General features: G+C 42.7%; 1 protein-coding gene across 10 annotated transcripts in view; it reads right to left on the minus strand.

The window, feature by feature from the left end:
• Piezo2 (piezo-type mechanosensitive ion channel component 2) overlaps positions 1-18,582 on the minus strand; it is a 377,504-nt gene that overhangs the window by 79,991 nt on the left and 278,931 nt on the right. For 6 of the 10 annotated variants that reach the window (XR_386006.4, XR_001782388.2, XM_006526168.4 and 3 more), the window contains 5 exons: positions 17,772-18,070; positions 15,975-16,123; positions 11,818-11,991; positions 2,600-2,814; positions 677-837 (listed from right to left, as the gene is read on the minus strand). Coding sequence is in view for 8 of the 10 variants with exons in the window: in XM_006526168.4 (XP_006526231.1) it covers positions 677-837; positions 2,600-2,814; positions 11,818-11,991; positions 15,975-16,123; positions 17,772-18,070 (998 nt within the window). In the remaining 2 variants the exon portion in view is untranslated. Of the gene's footprint in view, positions 1-676; positions 838-2,599; positions 2,815-8,849; positions 8,892-11,817; positions 11,992-15,974; positions 16,124-17,771; positions 18,071-18,582 lie in introns of all 10 variants that reach the window. The other 4 variants (XM_006526169.4, XM_006526173.4, XM_006526167.4 and 1 more) reach the window with 2 other exon arrangements.

Raw genomic sequence — 18,582 nt, forward strand, 5'->3', positions numbered from 1 at the left:
CTACATTTCAGGTTGAAGTTTCTGCACTGTAACCAGTTGAAAGGCCATCCAGGAAAGTTAGAGGTTAGTGAAAACGACCAGTCCTTGGCTGACTTGGTCAAGTATGGAAGTCTGCAAAGACTATTTGACGAATCAATTGAAAGAAAGCTTGTTTCTCCATAGTAAACATGAAGGAACTCTTGAGAGAATGATGGCCCCCCCTTTTTTAAAAAAAAAATCAAGACCTAAGACAGAAGAATAAATCAAGTGGACCATCCACTTCATCTCTTATAAAAATAGCAAGCAAGGCTAACTCTAGCAAAGAGTTAATTATGTTCTGGAACCAGAGTATACGCCTCGACAATACAAACTGGAATTTTACTCCTTTCCTCAAAGAGAGCTTTGGGAGATCGATTCCTATGTGGTGGAGAAAGGCAGCCTACTCACTCCACATAGGTCAGAAAGCATCCTTCGCTATCTGACCAAGCCACGTGGAAACTAAGCCATGGGGCTTTCTCTTCTGCTGGCGTTCCCTTTTCGGCTGCATCAGCCTGGGGTCTTCTGTATGGTAAAGCTTATGCACTCACATATGCCTTGATCCCTGAATGTAAGGGGCATTATACAATGAATGGACCCATAGACAAAGGAAATGAGGACCTGCCATGTTCTGTTCAGTCTGATAGAAAAGCACACTTGCCTCTTTCACAGTCACCCAGATAATGTACGATGAGACGATTTTGATGATGTGCAGCTCCAAGATCCACCACATAAACACCTGCAACTTGTGGAAATACTCCAGGAATTTTAGAAAGAGCACAGTGAGCCGGTCAATCACCAGGTGCCACTTGTTCCTGAGGTCTGCAAAGCAGTAAATAACAACGAGACGCGTGACCAATTTTGGTGTTATTAGTGGGGACATTTTTGTTCCTTTCAGGATAGAGTGAGAAGCCACTCAAGAGTCACCGCATGAATTCTATAAACCTGGAGAGGAAGTATCCAAGACCCCCCCCCCCCCCGCCCCCGCCATGCCATGTGGATGTAAGTTCAAACACAAGGGACAAGTTTACTCCACATGCCTTTTAATTAAACCAGTGCAAAGGGTTGCCTTGACTTACTTTCAAGACTGTGATAAATCATCTGAGCTCTCTATAAATGGCATCTTTTCACCTAAACATTGCTTCCACCAGTGACAGATGAATGGATAAGGTTCTCCCATCTCCTTTGACAAGCATACTCTGCAGGTTGGCCATGGGCAGAGATGGCTTGTTCCTCCTCAGAGCCAGCATGGTTTCCTGAAGTGTGCTCAACTTCATTCTAATTGTCTTAATCCAAACAGCCATTGTATTTTTCTACCTCAGGGGCTCACATCAGTCTAGCCCTGACCTGGCCAACCCCACTGGAAGCCACATGGGACTGGTTTTGTCTTCTCATGCTTTAGTTCTGGGGTGTGCCCATCTGTAAGAGGTAGTTTTAATGTGACTATTCTTGGCTCTGAAAACTCAGGAAGGTTTTAGTTACACTGAAAAATAGTTATTACAGAGTGACTCAGATGACAGTCAATGGAGAGAAATAATTTAGAGGGATGTACAACATAGCAATAAGGGTATGGAGGGATTTTTGATGGGGCCTTTAATAAGGGCCAAAGTCCTCTTTATATTCGTATAATGAAATTACACACACACACACAGAGTGAGACAACTGCAGTTCAGATGTGAAAAACACATTTGGTTCTTGCCTTGGGTCTTCTGAGATGAGTTAGAGAAGGGAACAAGGCCTTTAAGAGTAATTTTCCTCCACAGCATTTTTGGTTTTCTGCTTTTGTATAGCAGACAACCCAGCTAAGACATGTGCAGCATTTCCCACCCTGACCCAGAGGCTACACTGCCTCCCTTTCTGAGCATTACAACATCCTTTAGCATCCTCTGCCGGATAACACCAATAGCCATGGTCCCCCATCCCCCTCATTCCTGGTCACTACAGGTCTAGAAAGAAATCTTTTTAAAAAGCCTTAAATACAACGGGGAACATGACCACTTTTTTTGTGTTATTAATCAGAGGATATCTCACAACTTTCAGGATGCAATGAGGAAGAGAGAGCTCTTAAGTCAGTGCTGTCCAAAACCTTGCAAGGCACCAGCTTGAAAGGACCAGTATTCAACTGTACAGTGCCTCCTCTAGGTTTGATAGTCTAAAAGCATTGGACCAGAACTAGCAATGTATCCATAGTCATTACTCTCCTTGACAAGCCTCAGAATGCCTTTCACAAGAACGAGTCTCTGAAGGTGATGTGAGGAATTGTCAGTGCTCCATGCACGGTCCTGTTCTTGCTTGTAGTAGGACAGGTTCTGTGAGAGGTTCCCAACAGCAGATGTTAGAACACACCCCTCTGGGTCTCCTCCTGGGCACTCTGCCTGTCATCAGGGATTGTTAGCAAACCATCTGCTCTCTTCCCTTCCAGCTAGATGTAAAGGACCTCACTGAAGTAAGTGGAATAGAAATACTATCATTAAAGCAACCAAACACATTCTGCAAGTTTTATTAGAATCACAGATAGGGTCCTTTGGAGCAAGTCACATTGTCATTCGTGCCGATAGGGCAGCTGTTGAGAGAGGCTGATTACCTGAGCTTTCTTCTTCCTCGGATTCCTCTTCTTCATCTTCCTCCTCCTCAGACTCATCACTGTCTTTCCCAGCCTCACCCTTCTCCGTCTTCTTGACACACTCTTCTGGCCTCTCCTCCCCAGACTCTGCCAACTTCTGCACCTCAGGCTTATCAAGGCTGGCCGTCATATTCATGATGGCTAAGTCTGGAAGACTTCCTTCAGGGTGGGCCAACCTGTGAGCAGAGAGAAGCTGGGTGAGAAGAGGAAAGGGTGCCAGAAGGGAGCAATTGAGGGGCAAGTGATGGAGGCCAAACGGAAGCAACTCAGTATGTGTACAAGGACCTCGAGCTGTGGGTGTTAGCATCTCACCGCATTTTGTCGGTTTGTTTGTTTTAAGTTCTTTCTAAAAACAAACTGTCAACTCATCTTTGCTAGCTTTTCTTATTCAGGTTCTAGCGATTGGTCAGGAATGAGAGCTATTGACACCTAAACTTGACATTTTTTTCCTGGAGGAGAAAAATGGTCAGAGTTTAGGATGTAGAAGCATGGAATGGCGTCATGTAGAGCGAGCATTTCATGGCTTCACATGGGGGACTTACTCATTCTGGTGGATTGGTAATTTTTTCTTGATGCTGCTCAAAGTAATTGAAATAGAAAGGGAAAAAAAAAAGGAGATGAGAACAGAGGAGTTATAAGGATGTCAGAGATCACATTCATGCTCTATATAATCCACTATCCCATCGGGGTTATGCTGGGTGCATTGACGACCTAATGCCAAGTGCATTCCAGCAGGTCGCCAGTGGGTGCTTTCACTGCGAGTCTAGGCTCAGCAGTGGTCTGAGTGGACGCGATGGTTGGTTTGTAAAGGAGAGGATACAGAGTCCAAGTGCACCGCGCTCTTTACGTAAGGTTCCGAACCATCTTGCAAGAACCACGCCATTCACGTATAGCCTAAGTCTTTTCAAATCCTTAAGTAATGTAAGCTCTCAGTAAGCCTTGGCATTGGCTGATTTCATGCTACCAGCGTCTAAAGCATAACGCCAGGAGAGAGGGGCACACACTTGCAGCTTTAGGCATCTTTATCACATCCTGTCTGTGGACCACTGATGTGAACTGTGGACTCGAAGCTTCGGGGGATCCGGTAGGAGCCAGAGCAGAGCCAGAGCAAGAGTGCAGGGGTGGGGGGTGTGGCATTTACTGCCCTCGCAGCAGCTGGGGTCCCACAGTTTACTTCATAGCAGGCAGCCCAAGTGAGGGCTTTTCCAACACTCTATTTTTGAGATGGAGTTGCTTAGGCTGCCCTCAAAACCCCCAGGCCAAGCAACCATCCTTTAGCCACTTAGTGGCTGGACTGTGGGCAAGTTCCATATGCCAAACTTTCTAATTGTTTCAACCAATGAAAAGCTCTTTATTCCTACTCAAGTTAATGTCATAAGAGACACTAGATAATACAGTATATATTATGAACATGTATTCTGGAAACTCTAATCATCTTTTCATTTGTAATAATTATTCCACACATTTCTACCTGGTTATGACAGAATAGAGAATACTATCCTATAAGCAGGATTGTGGAATCTCAGGAAGTTATTTAGTTTTCTTAAACTTAGTTAAGTTTCTATCAAATAAGTAGGTCTCTTTGAACAAAGTCTGAGCTATCATCATTAATATGATACTTGAAGACAAACCTGTGGTTTGAAGATGCTGTATTGAGTCCACATTGTCCTTGGGCTTTTAGATAGTATCATAAAAATGATATTCTCTTAAGTAGGGACCAATCAGGTAGATTAACATATGCTAGGAGCAAACTGCTAATTTAATGCAGAAGGAGTGTCTGAGCAGAGTTCAGCCTAGGGGTGTAGCTGGGGATGGATTATGCTGGAATCATACTTTCTTGCCTTAAGCAAGTTAACTTGCCTTCTCTATTTCTGGGAAGTTGAACAGTTTTAAAATGAAACACTTTTTCTTTTTCTACAGCAATGCTGTACATTCACATCATGGATAACACCTACCCACCCTGATTTGTCAGGGTATGACACGTATATGACATCTGGATGAGAAGTGTTTGGGTGATTGGGTGAAGTAGCAGGCTGGTGTCACAGCCATCAGTATCCACTTATTCTGGAACTGCTGTAGGCCTGCATTTTATCATCAGAAGGACATCTGACATCAGGACAAAGTCTTTGGCCATTTAGCCTATAGAACTCTGATCTTAGATTACATTTTAAAGACAGCATAAACCTTGAACTGAAAAGACACCTTTTTAATACTCCCTGCTAATTGTAGAATGAAACTCCTAGTCACAAGGCTATTTCTAAAGCCACTACTAAGACCACACTGCAAAATGTCCTCAGCAAAGATACTCAAAACTGCTGAATCATAGCTAGGGCACTCTGAGGACACCAGTTAAACCAGCAGTGTGGAAGAAGATACTGGAGTGAAGCTTTTGGAAGGGGCTCTACAGTGACTTCTAGACGCTTCTCTACAAAATCTCCGGACCAGATGAATCTGAGAGGAGAAGAGACCTGGGCTCCTCCACATGTTTATTGCACTCTGTTTTAATCCATGAAGGGAGATGGGGTGGGGGTGGGGCATCCTGGCATCCCTCGGAACAGTGTAACCTCAGGCATATATGATGGCTGGCACAAAAGGAAAAGGGGAGCGTGATAACTCTCTTGAGAATTTCATTGGCTGTTATCTTTCATGACACATCCAGGAAAATGTGTGCACATGAAATATGCACAGTGAAAATATTTTAAATGCCTGATTGGTTGGAGCATGTCCCTTAAAAAAGCCATGCAATCTTTTTCATCTCTCTCATCTTTAATCTTTGTCATACCAGACTAAAAGAGAATAAGATCAATAAGAATGCCAAAAGCCAAGGATGTAGGAAAAAGAATCCCCATGTCTACCTACATGGCTTGGCAAAGTACTGGGCTCACCTCTTTAGCCTCAGTCTGCTGTTCTGTAGAGTGGGAACAACTAGGCCTACTGCAAAGGATATTTTAAAAATCGGGGAAGTTTCTGTGAATGATTCATATGAGGAGTAGCTGCAAAGAACCATCGTCACCATCATCTAAGGAGAGATTTTCATGCTTGGGTGTGGTCACCTGCATCCTACGTTCATCCTCGTGAAAAAGCAGGGGTCCACTCAGTGGCAGACAGGGGACCGATTCTTAGCTTGATGATTCTGCTGCCTGCCCATTTGTATATTTAAGAAAATCTCTCTCAAGGAAAATGGTGGGTGTCTCTTTAGGAAATCCCGTCCTTCATGCTTGTTCACGGCTCAGTGTGCAGGTCGTGAACTGCACATACAGGGGGCTGTGGGATGAATGGATCACTCTCTGCTACACAGAGCAGCCGAACTGCTCTGCAGAATAGCCGACATCAGCAAAGTTCACTGCAGAGAGAGAGACCCTGACACTTCAGGGTGCAGAGCTCATAATGTTTGTCGTTCTTTACTGATCGCCGAGAGTATTTAATGTCCAGAAAGAGGACTTTCTTTAATCTGGAGCACCAGAAAGATGTGGAATGAGTGAAGAGAGTCTTCATTCTGCTTCTTGATATCAAACCATTTCATAGGTCTGTTTCCATAAGAAGTTCATTTTCACCTCTTTACCTTTTTTCAGCTGTCTTTGTGTCCCTGCTGTGCATTTATACACCTGTGTGCCATGTGCATATTGTGTGTGTGTGTGCGCATGCACATGCGTGAGTGTGCATGTGTGTGGGGGATGGGTGGGTGAGATTCACACTCTGAGCTATGGGTTTCTCACTATTGATTTTAGAATAATAAAAGGTGATACCCTTCACACACTAATGGAGCAGAGGGCAATGTCTCTTCATGTATTCACCCACTTCTTCCCTTTATAGGCTCAGCGTTTGATACCCTGTTCGATCCGTACATCACGTCATCCTAAGTGTGTGCTCTGGGCGATGCTCTGGAAGGCAGCCATCTTGCCCTACACCTCTGCCTCATGCATGTTCACGCTGCAATTCAGCGAATGTGAGCGAGGGCATTCTGTGCACCAGAGACACTTTCTTCAATGAAACAAATGATGGGACTTGAGAGTCAAGGTGGTTTAATTTAGTACTTGGACTTGGATTTTGAAAAGCTGCCTATTACATGAGGCAGAGGATGGCCTAGTTGGTCATTAATGGGAGGAGAGGCCCTCAGTCCTGTGAAGGCTTCATTCTCCAGTGTAGGGAATGCCAGGCCTAGAAAGTGGGAGCGGGGGGGGGGGTTGGTGAGCGGGTGGGGAGAGCAGAGGGAGGGGATGGGGGTTTTCAGAGGGGAAACCAGGAAAGAGGATATAACATTTGAAATGTAAATAAAGAAAATATCTATTTAAAAAGAAAAAGAAAAGCTACCTATTAAGCTAGTTTCCAATCAGGAAAGTTGGAAATCTGCCATTGTAAAATCCCTTAGTCTAAATTCTAAGAATTAGAATTATCCTGATTGGGCATGTATGAAATACTCCTTGCACTTGTTCCTTTTACTGGGATAAGGAATGCTGGACGCCAGGAACGGAGACGTGATGTGGATGGGGAGTGTTTACAGTCTTAGTTTTCGCAGAGCCCAAAGCACTTCTAGATGATCGGATTCTCACAGGAACAGTTGATCTGTGAATTTATGGTCACACCTTATACGTATGGTACTCATTTCTCAGAATAGAATCCGAGCGAGGCTACACATGACTCTGCTTAACACACCATGGAAAGAATGAGTTCATTATTGAGGAAATAGTCAACTTTGTAATTGGAAAACTCCCCACAATTTAATCATATTATTCAATTTTTTTCCCCAAGTGACCCAGTCCATGCTATCTTCTTTTACCACATACTTGGTGAAGGTAATGTCTACCAGTCTTTGTGTAGATATATCTCTTTTCGTAATTCAGAAACTCGCTTTCCTAAGTACACTTGTCTCCTTATAAAACTTAAATACATTATGCAATAAGGTGCTTACTCTACTGTTCTAATTGCGTAGGTGGTTCTATTAAAATTTGGACGCATTTTAAGGGTACCATTCTGAAGCTTGTGTTTTGAAATAGGAGTCAGGCGTGTTTGATTAATGTTTCCTTGAGACAGGGTATGCAAGCCTTTCTTCGAGCTCTTTCCATGAGTGAGAGATTTCACTGGAAAAGGGGTAATGGTAAAGCTGAGATATTTGTGGATTTTAGTTATTTGGGGGGTGAGTCAGAATCTTTGTAGAGCATCTCCTAATAAAATGAATGGTACAGGCATTATGAGGAACATCATGCAGAGAGCTCTTTGATCTGGACACAGGGGATATAATTAGCTGGTGAAGAGCCCTAACTAGAGAGTTTCCTATTCTCTCTCTACCCATCAGCTAAAACCCTGAGCTGGGATTTTTCTCTCACTCTGGCTTCCAGAAGATTCCAGAAAGTCCTAGCACAACGGTTACGTCTATTGCTTTTCTTTGCTCCCCAGCCAGGTGACAGCTAGCCAGCTAGTGACCATATTTGTATTTACTGTGGTGTGGGGACACACTGTGAAATCTAGGGATGTAAAAGATTGGCCTTTAATATTATGATCTTTCTAGCAGAACTGTATTTGGAAATTGATATATTTTGGGGGGGAGGGAGGGTTGTTTGTTGTTTTATTTGGTGTTGTGTTTAAACCACACACTGTGGTCATTTTCTTTTCATTCAGGAGGCACCTCCCAAATACCAACTAGCAAGTGAGGCTGAGGGTTCAGTGATGGGAAGTCTCCTGTGTATGGCACAGGGCATCCAGACCCAAGAGGCATATGCCTTTAGCAAGGTAAGACAAGCAGGGTTCTGGAAGGAAACTGTCAGGAAAGCAGCCTGAGAAAAGTGCAGCAGGAATCCAGAGGGAGGGCAGACCAGTGTCAGCAGGATGTTGCGTGGATGGAACTGTATGGAGGAGGCAGTTCTTGAGCTGAGCTCTCCCTTCCATGATCAGTGAGGTATCAAATGCTCAGGCAAGCCTGAAACAAATGCTACCCAAGAATGAAATCAAAGTGACTTACACGTTCAGAGCAAAACCAACTGCTGAGCACCAGCTGAAGACCCTGGAGCACCGCCACAAGCCACCGCACAGCAGCATTTGGTATCGCCACCAAATGGCTCGGTTTGCAATATACATCCATGAGCATACCTGAGGCCACCGTCCACTATCTGAGGATGCCACTCGTCATTTTAAAGCAGCAAAGGGTTTAACACACGAAGAAAACCAATTTTTTTTTTAAGTGAAAGGGAGAGAGAAAAACCGTCAGCATACCCACCTATTTATTATTAGGTACACGCGACCATTGACTTTGGCATGGCTGCGCAGAGAGATGGAAGCCCAAGGATGCAGTGGGAGACAGGTGGGAGAGAAAGAGGAGACTGTTAGACAGAAGTAAGGGAGGAGTAGACGGTCTCTTAGGCTTTAGGAAGGTGTATCATCCACACAGACTGTGCCTCGAGGAAGAATCCGGACACCAGGATTCAGGAGCAACGTGAAGTCAGACACATACAGGAAACGGCTCAAGGATCCCACGCCCCTTCAGCCCCTGCCCTCCCATCCCACAGTAGGGGTGCTTGATTTTGAAGATAGACATTATCAAAGAAAGTTGAACTCTGAAGATTAACTTTTGCTCCGTTTTCATATTTTAAAGGAATTCTAAGTAAACCATGAGCAATATATTTCCTTTAGAGTCTTTAAAACTTTAGCTTAAGAAGTATATCCTAACATGAATCAAAGACGACTTATAATGACATCAAAGTAATTAAAAGGATTCATAGAAAATTATTACGTAACTTGTATTATTGTTCTATTATATATGATCAGTTAATAAGTAAAGCGATATTTCTTGAGTTTGTCTACTGAGAAATTGTAATCTTTTTTCTTATGTATGACATAATTTCTCTCTATAATTCTAAGTAAAATTTCTGTACACTTAAATAACAATAAATTCTACTTTAAATCCAAGTGATATCTGTCCACACTGAATATGTGCATGCTTATACACACATACTCGAGTTTAACAAGACAGGAAGAGGGGAATGGAATATATCAATAAAAACCATAGTTCTGAAATCAACTTAGTAACTACAACGAGGCCATCGATCTCCATTTGCAACCAGGTTTTATAAAGCACCCAAAAGCAAAGAAGCAAGATAAGGCAAGCAAACAGGGAAGCCGGTCTCATCTGTGAAGATGTTTATCTTCCTCCATCATTTGGGTTTTAATGTGGTCATTGATTAAGACTCAGGACAGATAAAAAAAAAACTATAGGGAGATGAAAATTATCAGTAAGAAAAATATGAGAGAATTTTAAAAAGATGCTGTGTATGCCAAATATTTAAATTCAAATTTTATAACTTTTATAGAACCCTCTCACAGAAAACCTCGGGATAATAACCAGAGTTATTGAATTTCTCCAAGGTACTAGAAAACTGTTTCTCAGGCCGCAGGGTGAAATCCCATGTAACTCAATGCCTTCCCCTTTCTTGCAAAAAGTCATTACTAAGGGAATGCTCAAGGCTGAGCCACAAGCAGAAATTAGGGGAGCAGTGATCTTGAAGTGGTTGATTAGGTCTGCTGTTTCTTAGCAAACTGACAAGCAAACGTGGTGCTGTTATAGCGGTAGAAAGAAGCCAGTATTTACTTGTCCTAGGCAGTAACCCTTCCCAGAACCTGTATAATAGGCATGGCGGGACATGTGTGCTTTGAGGGAATGTTGGGCTAAACTCCGGTTTCATATACATACTCGGTCTGAATTACTTGGTGTCTGAGGGTTATTATTGCTGTGATGATACACCTTGACCAAAAGCTACTTTGGTGGGGGGAGGTTTACTTCATTCACAGTTTTGTATTAGACTTCATTATAAAAAGCAGTGTGGACAGAAAATTCAGCAGGGCAGAAACCTGGAGGCAGGAACTGATGCAGAAGCCATGGACGGGGTGCTGCTTGGTGGATTGCTCCTCATGGCTTGCTCAGTCTGCTTTCTATGGAACCCAGGCCCACCAACCCAGAGATGGCCCCAATTACAATGGACTGGGCCATTCTCCTTCAATCACTGACTAAGAAAATGCTCTTCCAAGCTTGCCTGCAGCCTGATCTTAAGGAGGCATTTTCTCAACTGAGGCTCCCACTTTTCAGATGACTCTAGCTTGTGTTAACTTGACATAAACTAGCCAGCACAGGCAATTCATCTGGTAAAACCTTTGTTGAGCCTTTTGTCTTCAGTAAAACTGTGGTCCTGAAAATATTTACTCTTTTGTACAAATTATATCCTACATCCTATTTGATTATATAATAGAAAACCCAGACACATGGCAACAAGAATAAGAGTGACAGAAAGTCTCCACAAACAGGACAAAAATTTAAAGAGAAGAAAACACACATTGAAGGGAAGAGAGGGCTTTGGGAACAAAATAAAATAAAATAAAATTTAAGTCATCTAGCAAGAATCAACAGTTAAATATTACAAATGAAGATTTCTCTATTCTCTTTCTCTTCCTCCCTGTCTCTGTCAATGTTTCTCTCTGTCTCTGTCTCTATCTCTGTCTCTCTCTCTGTATGTGATGTGTTTGCTCTGCTTTTAATTCACTTTATATTCTAGGTTGGCTTTGAACTTTTGGCTATATGTCCTTTTTTGTCAGCCTCTCAAGTGATGGGATTATAGGCAGGTGTCATAATGCCAAGCTTAAAATATGTTTCTAAATTCTTTGAATATGACTTTTAAAAAGTCATCGAGTATTTATAGTTAAATTCAGCACAAATATTGTCAGAATTCAATAATAAATAGTTTCAGCAATGAGTATCTCAGAATAGTGTTAAAAATGATCAAGTCATGATAATTTCCAATAATTGACAAGTGTCACCGAGGGTGATTTTCCCTCCTACAATTTGTCTATGGAATTCCTTCAGTTCTAACAACCACTTATTTTTGAGCACTGAAAGGAAGTAGAGGAAGCAGGAGTTATCTAGGAGAGTTTGGCTTGCCTGCCCTATCTACACCAGGGCAAGTTTCCATGGCAACCAGCAAGCATGCTGGGGAGTCTCATGGCTCTGCTGCGTGGGACACACCCCCCCCCCCCCCCCCACACACACACACACACACACACACACAAACCATCAGTGAGAAGTTCAAGGTCAAGGTTAAAAGTCCAAGTTAGCGTGCTGAGTTGGCTTCTAACTGAAGCAGACTTCCAGAGCTGACTTCTCCTGGATAAAGAAGGAGAGACTTCTCCCGTTCGCTCACCTGTAGATGGTGTTGTCTTCTTTGCTGGGGATGGACTTGAGGTCTGTAAGTTCCAGGAACCGATCGTGGAAGTAGTGGAGGTGTAGGATGCAGACGAGTAGAAAGGAGGTGGGGATGAATATGCGAGTGAACAGTTCAGCGACCGTGAACTGCTTCAGGCCGAGGTCCTCGAGCCTGTCGAAGAAGACAAGCAAAGCAAGAACTTTCTGGATACTACACTCTGCCCTCTCCCTCACAAACCTCAACACTTATCCTCTTAGCTTTTAACACTTACCCCTCTCCCACTATTCACCAATCCAACCAGCCTGTCTTCTCAGCCGTCAGTACCAACTCATTGTAGCAGAAACCAGCAGCTACGCCCTTATTTTGTTCCAGTACTAATCCTCTTCTAATAGTTTTGGGGTCAGCGTCTCATACATGTCCGGTTTTCTTTTTAGCCCCATCTCCTATCTGTACTGTACATAGCGGCAGAATTGGCACTAGATTCAGTTTGGGGCTCCTTTTCTTGTACTCTTCTTGGTCAATCCCATGAACTGATCTGCCTTTTTGTTGCCCAAATGGACATATCTACTAACAGCACTGTGATTTCCAGTGCAACTAGACCCACGTTTTCTACTGGAAAGCTACTCCATTGTGACTTCAGACTCGGCAGTGGCCTTGGTTTCTCTCTTTTCCTTGGCAAAGCCATTAAATGCCCTGCCCTCTCCCAAACCATTAAATGGTGCAAACATCTGCCTTACGCAAAGTTTAGACATCAGGAAGCATCGCTGCTTGTTCCTGTCATAGTCCCTGTACTGGCTTGTACTGGTTTGTGTGTCAACTTGACACAGGCTGGAGTTATCACAGAGAAAGGAGCCTCCCTTAAGGAAATGCCTCTATGAGATCCAGCTGTAAGACATTTTCTTAATTAGTGATCAAGGGTGGGAGGGTCTATTGTGGGTGGGCTGGTAGTCCTGGATTCTATAAGAGAGCAAGCTGAGCGAGCCATGGGAAGCAAGCCTGTAAGCAGGACCCCTCCATGGTCTCTGCATCAGCTCCTGCCTCCAAGTTCCAGTCCTGACTTCCTTTGGTGATGAACAGCAGAGTGGAAGTATAAGCTGGATTAACCCTTTCCTCTCCAATTTGCTTCTTGGTCATGATGTTTTGTACTGAAATAGAAACCCTGACTAAGACAGTCATGCATGTTTGTTTCATCTGTGGACAACTCTCACATCCAATACACACACACAGCCTTTATCTGTCTCTACCCTTTACCCAGTCCAAAGAAGATCTTTCTATTTCTCCCAGGAAAGTTGCTCAGTGCATGTGATGATGTCATTTTCTTTCTGTTTTTCATAAATCACATTTCCTTAGCTGCTCAAGGATCTTACAAGATTTGAAGAAAATTCTAATGGCAGCCACCATGCAGGAGGAATTGCAGTAGGCAATTGAGCATCCTGGAGATAGTCCACCATTTGCACAGCTGAAATGGGTGTACCTTGGAGAGGCACAGCCCCAGGGGCTTTGTCTCAGGATCACTTCTGGCTATTGATGTGCCTTCTTATGTTTGTCATTGCTATATTTCTTGTATATCTGGCATGCTGTGATTGGACGTGGGAGACTCTCACTGCCTAGAGCTTGGTGTGATTTCCTCCTAGGTGATAGCCCACTCTATTGTGCACTTTCCTTGCAGATCAGCATGAAGATGAACTTTCATAAAATAATATCATTTAGATGAATTAATGATTTTACAGAATTCCTAATTTGATTTAAATAGCTTTAGGAAGTTAGAGTAATTGATAGAAACTTTAAGGAGATAGTTTAAGTTGCTTTGCCAGAAATATATGATAAAGTTAGAATTAAGAGCAGAATGTGCCCCTCCCTTGTAGACTAGTAAATAAAGGCTTTGTAGGTTAGAAAAGAAATATAGTGAGCTTTAATGGCTTACAAGTACAGAATTGTACTTGGAAGAGAATAATAGGTTTGGGTCAAGCTAATGATCAAAGAAAACATGCATTCTAGCTTGGGTGTGAGTTCCTGCATCTTGTTTGTAATTTAGAGATAGGGCCACATGTTTCAGTGTGCACCATGAAAAGACAGTGTTATGAGTAAACAGTCAATAATTCTGAGTCTAAGAATAGAGAATAGATGATTAGCCAGTTTAGCTAAACAAGGCTTCAAAGAGACTATGTAAGATAGATGATGATCTGTTTCTTCCTAAATACAAATTGTCGTCGGCTAAACATAGGAAATATCTTCCTACTATAGATTGACTTGCTTAAACTCTGTTAATTAATGACAAAAGAATTATTGCTTTGGGGTTATGATGAACTTGTGGAGAGAAAGATTGATCGGGAATGCTCAGTTTGGTATGAGTTTCAAAAGAATCCATGATCAATAATTTGGTTGTAATTTTCTTTTATGTAGTGATTTTAATCTGTAAAGAATTTGTTTTTGTGGTGATTGTTTTTAGAGAATATGTAACTTGTGGCTATGAGGTAATATTTTTCTTACACAGAGAACTCTTTCTTAGGTGGTATCAAAATGCTAAGAGAAAAAAAAATACAGTTGTTTCAAGCAGCTTGTTGGAGTTTATTACATCTACCAAGTGTGTATGCATACTTATGTATGTAAAGTTGGTTGGAGCTTTGGCCCATCCACCCAGTGTGTGTATGTGTATATATGTATGTATGTATGTATGTATGTATGTATGTATGTATGTATATATGAATATACGTATGTACGTATATGTGTGAAGTTGTTGGAGCTTGTCATGCTTCAACCTCCCTTTCCCTTCCCCTCCTCTCTCTCTCTCTCTCTCTCTCTCTCCCTCTCCCCTCCCTCTCCCCCTCCCTCTCCTTTTTCCCCTCCCCCCTCTCTCTCTATATATGTATGATCATTTTTTCTTCTCTCTTTTCCTTCTCACTGGCCACCAAAGAATTTAAAGAGTTCAGAGAGTTTCTCACTGGTCACAGGGAGTGCCAGCCTCAGTGAAATTCCTGCTGAGTGATCAATCACCAACTCCACACTTGGCCTTCCTCAGTTTACCCTGTGGTGTCAAAGTTGGCCTTCAACATTCCGAGGAGAATAAAATACAAACTTCTTGAGGTGCTTCACCCTGGGTATTTGTAATACGCCCCCCCCCACCCTACCCCCACCTCTCTTGCTGTCTTTGCCCATGCTCTCAGCAGGTGAGCTGCCTTGCACCCCCCTGTGCCCAGGGCTACCTCCATCTTGCCTCAGGGCCTTTGTGTTTGCTGTTCTTTCTGCCTGGGCTGCTCTCCCACATCTTAGACTCAAAATCCCAGTTTTCTAAGAAACGTTTAGTTACTGATTGTCAGGTCGAGTGTAAATGACACCTGTACAAAGACTCCTGAGGGGACGACTCCATTTATTGCTTCCTTCATAGACTGACATACGTTTTAGTGTATTTATGTGAATCAAGGTAAGTTTTTTTCCCTGTTTTTTTTTCCTGTTCTGTTCTGTTTTGTTTTGTTTTGTTTTGTTTTCTCTTTAGCTATCTTGCTTGTTTCCTGTTCTAATGGCATAGGGCAAGTATTCACTGAGCATCTCTAATGAATCCCAGTGGATGTATTCATCTGACCGTACATAAAACCTTTTCTTTTATTCTTTCTCCTTGACACTTCCACAGGTTTGAATCAAGACCTAGACCTACTTGGATTTCTCCACTAATTACAGAGATTTATAAGAGAAAATCATGTGCAATCAAGTCACTCTAGGACAGCATCACAACAGAAACTGTGCCACCAACCACTCCTTAGAGTGTAAGTCTAGACACAGGTAGAAGGCAGGTGAATCCAGGAGCCTCCCACAGGCTGGAAAACTGCTGTGCTGGGAAGCAGAAGGCACAGGAGTATGCTAGAGAGCTGTGTTTTACATGGGACCGACACAAGATGGCACTGTTCATCACGATGGGGCTGAACAATCAATCATTTGCCAGACAACCTTTACGGAGTCTCTGCTCCATGGCAAGGTCAGAGCTTGGCAGAGGGAAGAGAGAAGAATGGGGTCCTCTGACTTGCCTTTAAGGACCTCACAGACATTCATAGCATCACATCTTACTAAAATTGTCCACAAAGTTTTGGGGGAACAATATGCATCGAGGCTTTTAATGTGTTTGTCTTCTTCCCGTCCCATCCCAGGCACAAATGGCTTACTTTTCTTTCTTTAATCCGGTCATGTTTTGCCACAGGCCTGGGAAGTTTTCAAACTGGTAAGTGTATATGAAGATGAGCACCAACATGGTATAAATGACCACCGACATCCAGAAGTACTTCAGGATCTTCCTCCACCACTCGTAGTGCACCTGGGAGGCCGCCATTGAAGAACACAGGCAACGAAAAGGGGAAAAATGATTGCAAAAAGAAAAAAATGGCTTGTATAGACATCTGGCTTAATTAAGCAAGGTATTGAATACATACACACACACACACACTCTTTGAAGCAAAGCCTATTTTAGTTTTAGGCTTCTAAGGTTCTTTGTGCAGTTTACTTGTGACAATGCGCCACCATGGGTTTTTTTTTTTTTCCTGCTTACAGAAAGCTGCAATTTTCAGTTTCAAAACTGTAAAATTCAGTACTGTATTCAGTGAACAAAACTAAAATGTTTATTAGAGGGCTTCTCTCGTACCTTAGAGATACTTGAGAGTTCATCAATTCCCACAGAGAACATTTTCAAACTCCCGCTTTCATAAATAATGGGCTTTTACTACTGTTACAGCTTTGGGTACCCTAGAGGATGCTTAAAAGAATATTCTACTGTTGCTCCAGGCTGTATTGCTGGACTGCTGTCTAACATCAGTTCAAACTGAGTTCGTGGAGAGCCTAACTCATTTTAATATGATGAGTTTATGGTACCAAAGCCCTCGCTGTATCACACATGCACACATATGCACAGGCACATGCACGCACACGCACACGCACGCTCGCGCACTTGCTCACTTACTCACATCCACAAATGGACAGTTTTCTGATCTCAAAGCCCGCAATATGAGCAAACTAGAGAATCCTCAAGTATGTGAGATTATCCACACATTGCTCTTAAATCATGAAGTGTTAAAAATACGATCTAATGTCAAAAATTATTTGTTAAATCAAGACATATTGGAAAACGTATGAAGTGCATAAGATATACCTGAGAGTTGATGAGTAACATCTAATGTGAAACTCTATAGCCTCAAAGGCTGTTTTAACTGAAGAGAAGCCTGTTGAGATGTATAGACTTTAGTAATGGTGTGTGATTTTCTTTACAAATAAGTTTATTAATATTATTCAAAGGTTTTAACTAACAGCTGTAGAATAAGAGATTGATATAGTTAGTTACCTAGAAAGTTATTTTAAGTATATTGCTATGGGAGGAAGACTATAAAAATTGAGTAAATGGAAATTTTAAAATGAGGGAGAGAGAGAGAGAGAGAGAAAACACATCGATTCTTGTCTTGGGATTCTGAGTGACATCAATGGCTTTCTAGATACGCTCATCTCTATGGAGAGACCTCTGCTCTACCCGAGTCAGGTGTGAGAACTAGAAATGTGTGTGTTTACTGACCTGGTACAAGGCCACGCCCCTGAGTCCGGTGTGAGAACTAGAAACGTGTGTGTTACTGACCTGGTACAAGGCCACGCCCCTGAGTCAGGTGTGAGAACTAGAAACGTGTGTGTTACTGACCTGGTACAAGGCCACGCCCCTGAGTCCGGTGTGAGAACTAGAAACGTGTGTGTTACTGACCTGGTACAAGGCCACGCCCCTGAGTCAGGTGTGAGAACTAGAAACGTGTGTGTTACTGACCTGGTACAAGGCCACGCCCCTGAGTCAGGTGTGAGAACGTGTGTGTTACTGACCTGGTACAAGGCCACGCCCCTGAGTCAGGTGTGAGAACGTGTGTGTTACTGACCTGGTACAAGGCCACGCCCCTGAGTCAGGTGTGAGAACTAGAAACGTGTGTGTTACTGACCTGGTACAAGGCCACGCAGAACAGGAACAGCACCATGTAGATGATTTTGTACATGACGATTTTCCCCTCAAAGCTGACAAAAAAGAACATGCCCCCGCAGACGTAGATCCAATACTTGATGAAGAGGGCCACCACCAGATTACCCAGCACCTTCATGATGTCCTGGTCATCATCTTCCTCCACTTCCTCTTCCTCTTCCTTCTTTACCTCATGCCTTTCTTCCTTTATTTCCTCTTCCTCTTCTTCTTCCTTCTCTGTGGGCTCCCCTTCCACTTGTACATCTTGGAGCTCCTCATCTTCTAAACAGAAGGCCATGTTATTATTCCTGGCTACGGCCATGCTTTGGCTGCGGGTGACTTTTGTGGACATGGAAGGATATGTTTTCTGAGCTATTATGTGCTTTTTACATGGCTCTCAAAAGTAAGGCAGTGCTGACAACTGAATGATGGTCTTTATAACTTTCATAAAATGGGGTTCATACAGGAATATTTTATGCTAATATCTCTGCAGCACATTTTAGATTTTCAGGGTTGAGGGTCAGACAGTATAAATGTAAATGTGTAACAATAGTCAAAACCAATCTATGATGTCATTTCTGATTCTAATTGTTTCAGGGCCTAGACAGCTCAAGCAGTATTACAATGAGACCAATGCTAGCAGCCTTGACCCAAAGCACCCTGTGGTTTAAAATATGATAATATTCAGGATATTGTATTGCTAAGGTGCTATTTTTCCAAAGCTATCTAAATTTGAATCATTTCCTCAAGAAACCAGTGGATTCCCAGAGGGTAGGGAGTAAACCTGAAGTGGG

Source organism: Mus musculus, chromosome 18, assembly GCF_000001635.26.
Source record: "Mus musculus strain C57BL/6J chromosome 18, GRCm38.p6 C57BL/6J".
NCBI lineage: Eukaryota > Metazoa > Chordata > Mammalia > Rodentia > Muridae > Mus > Mus musculus.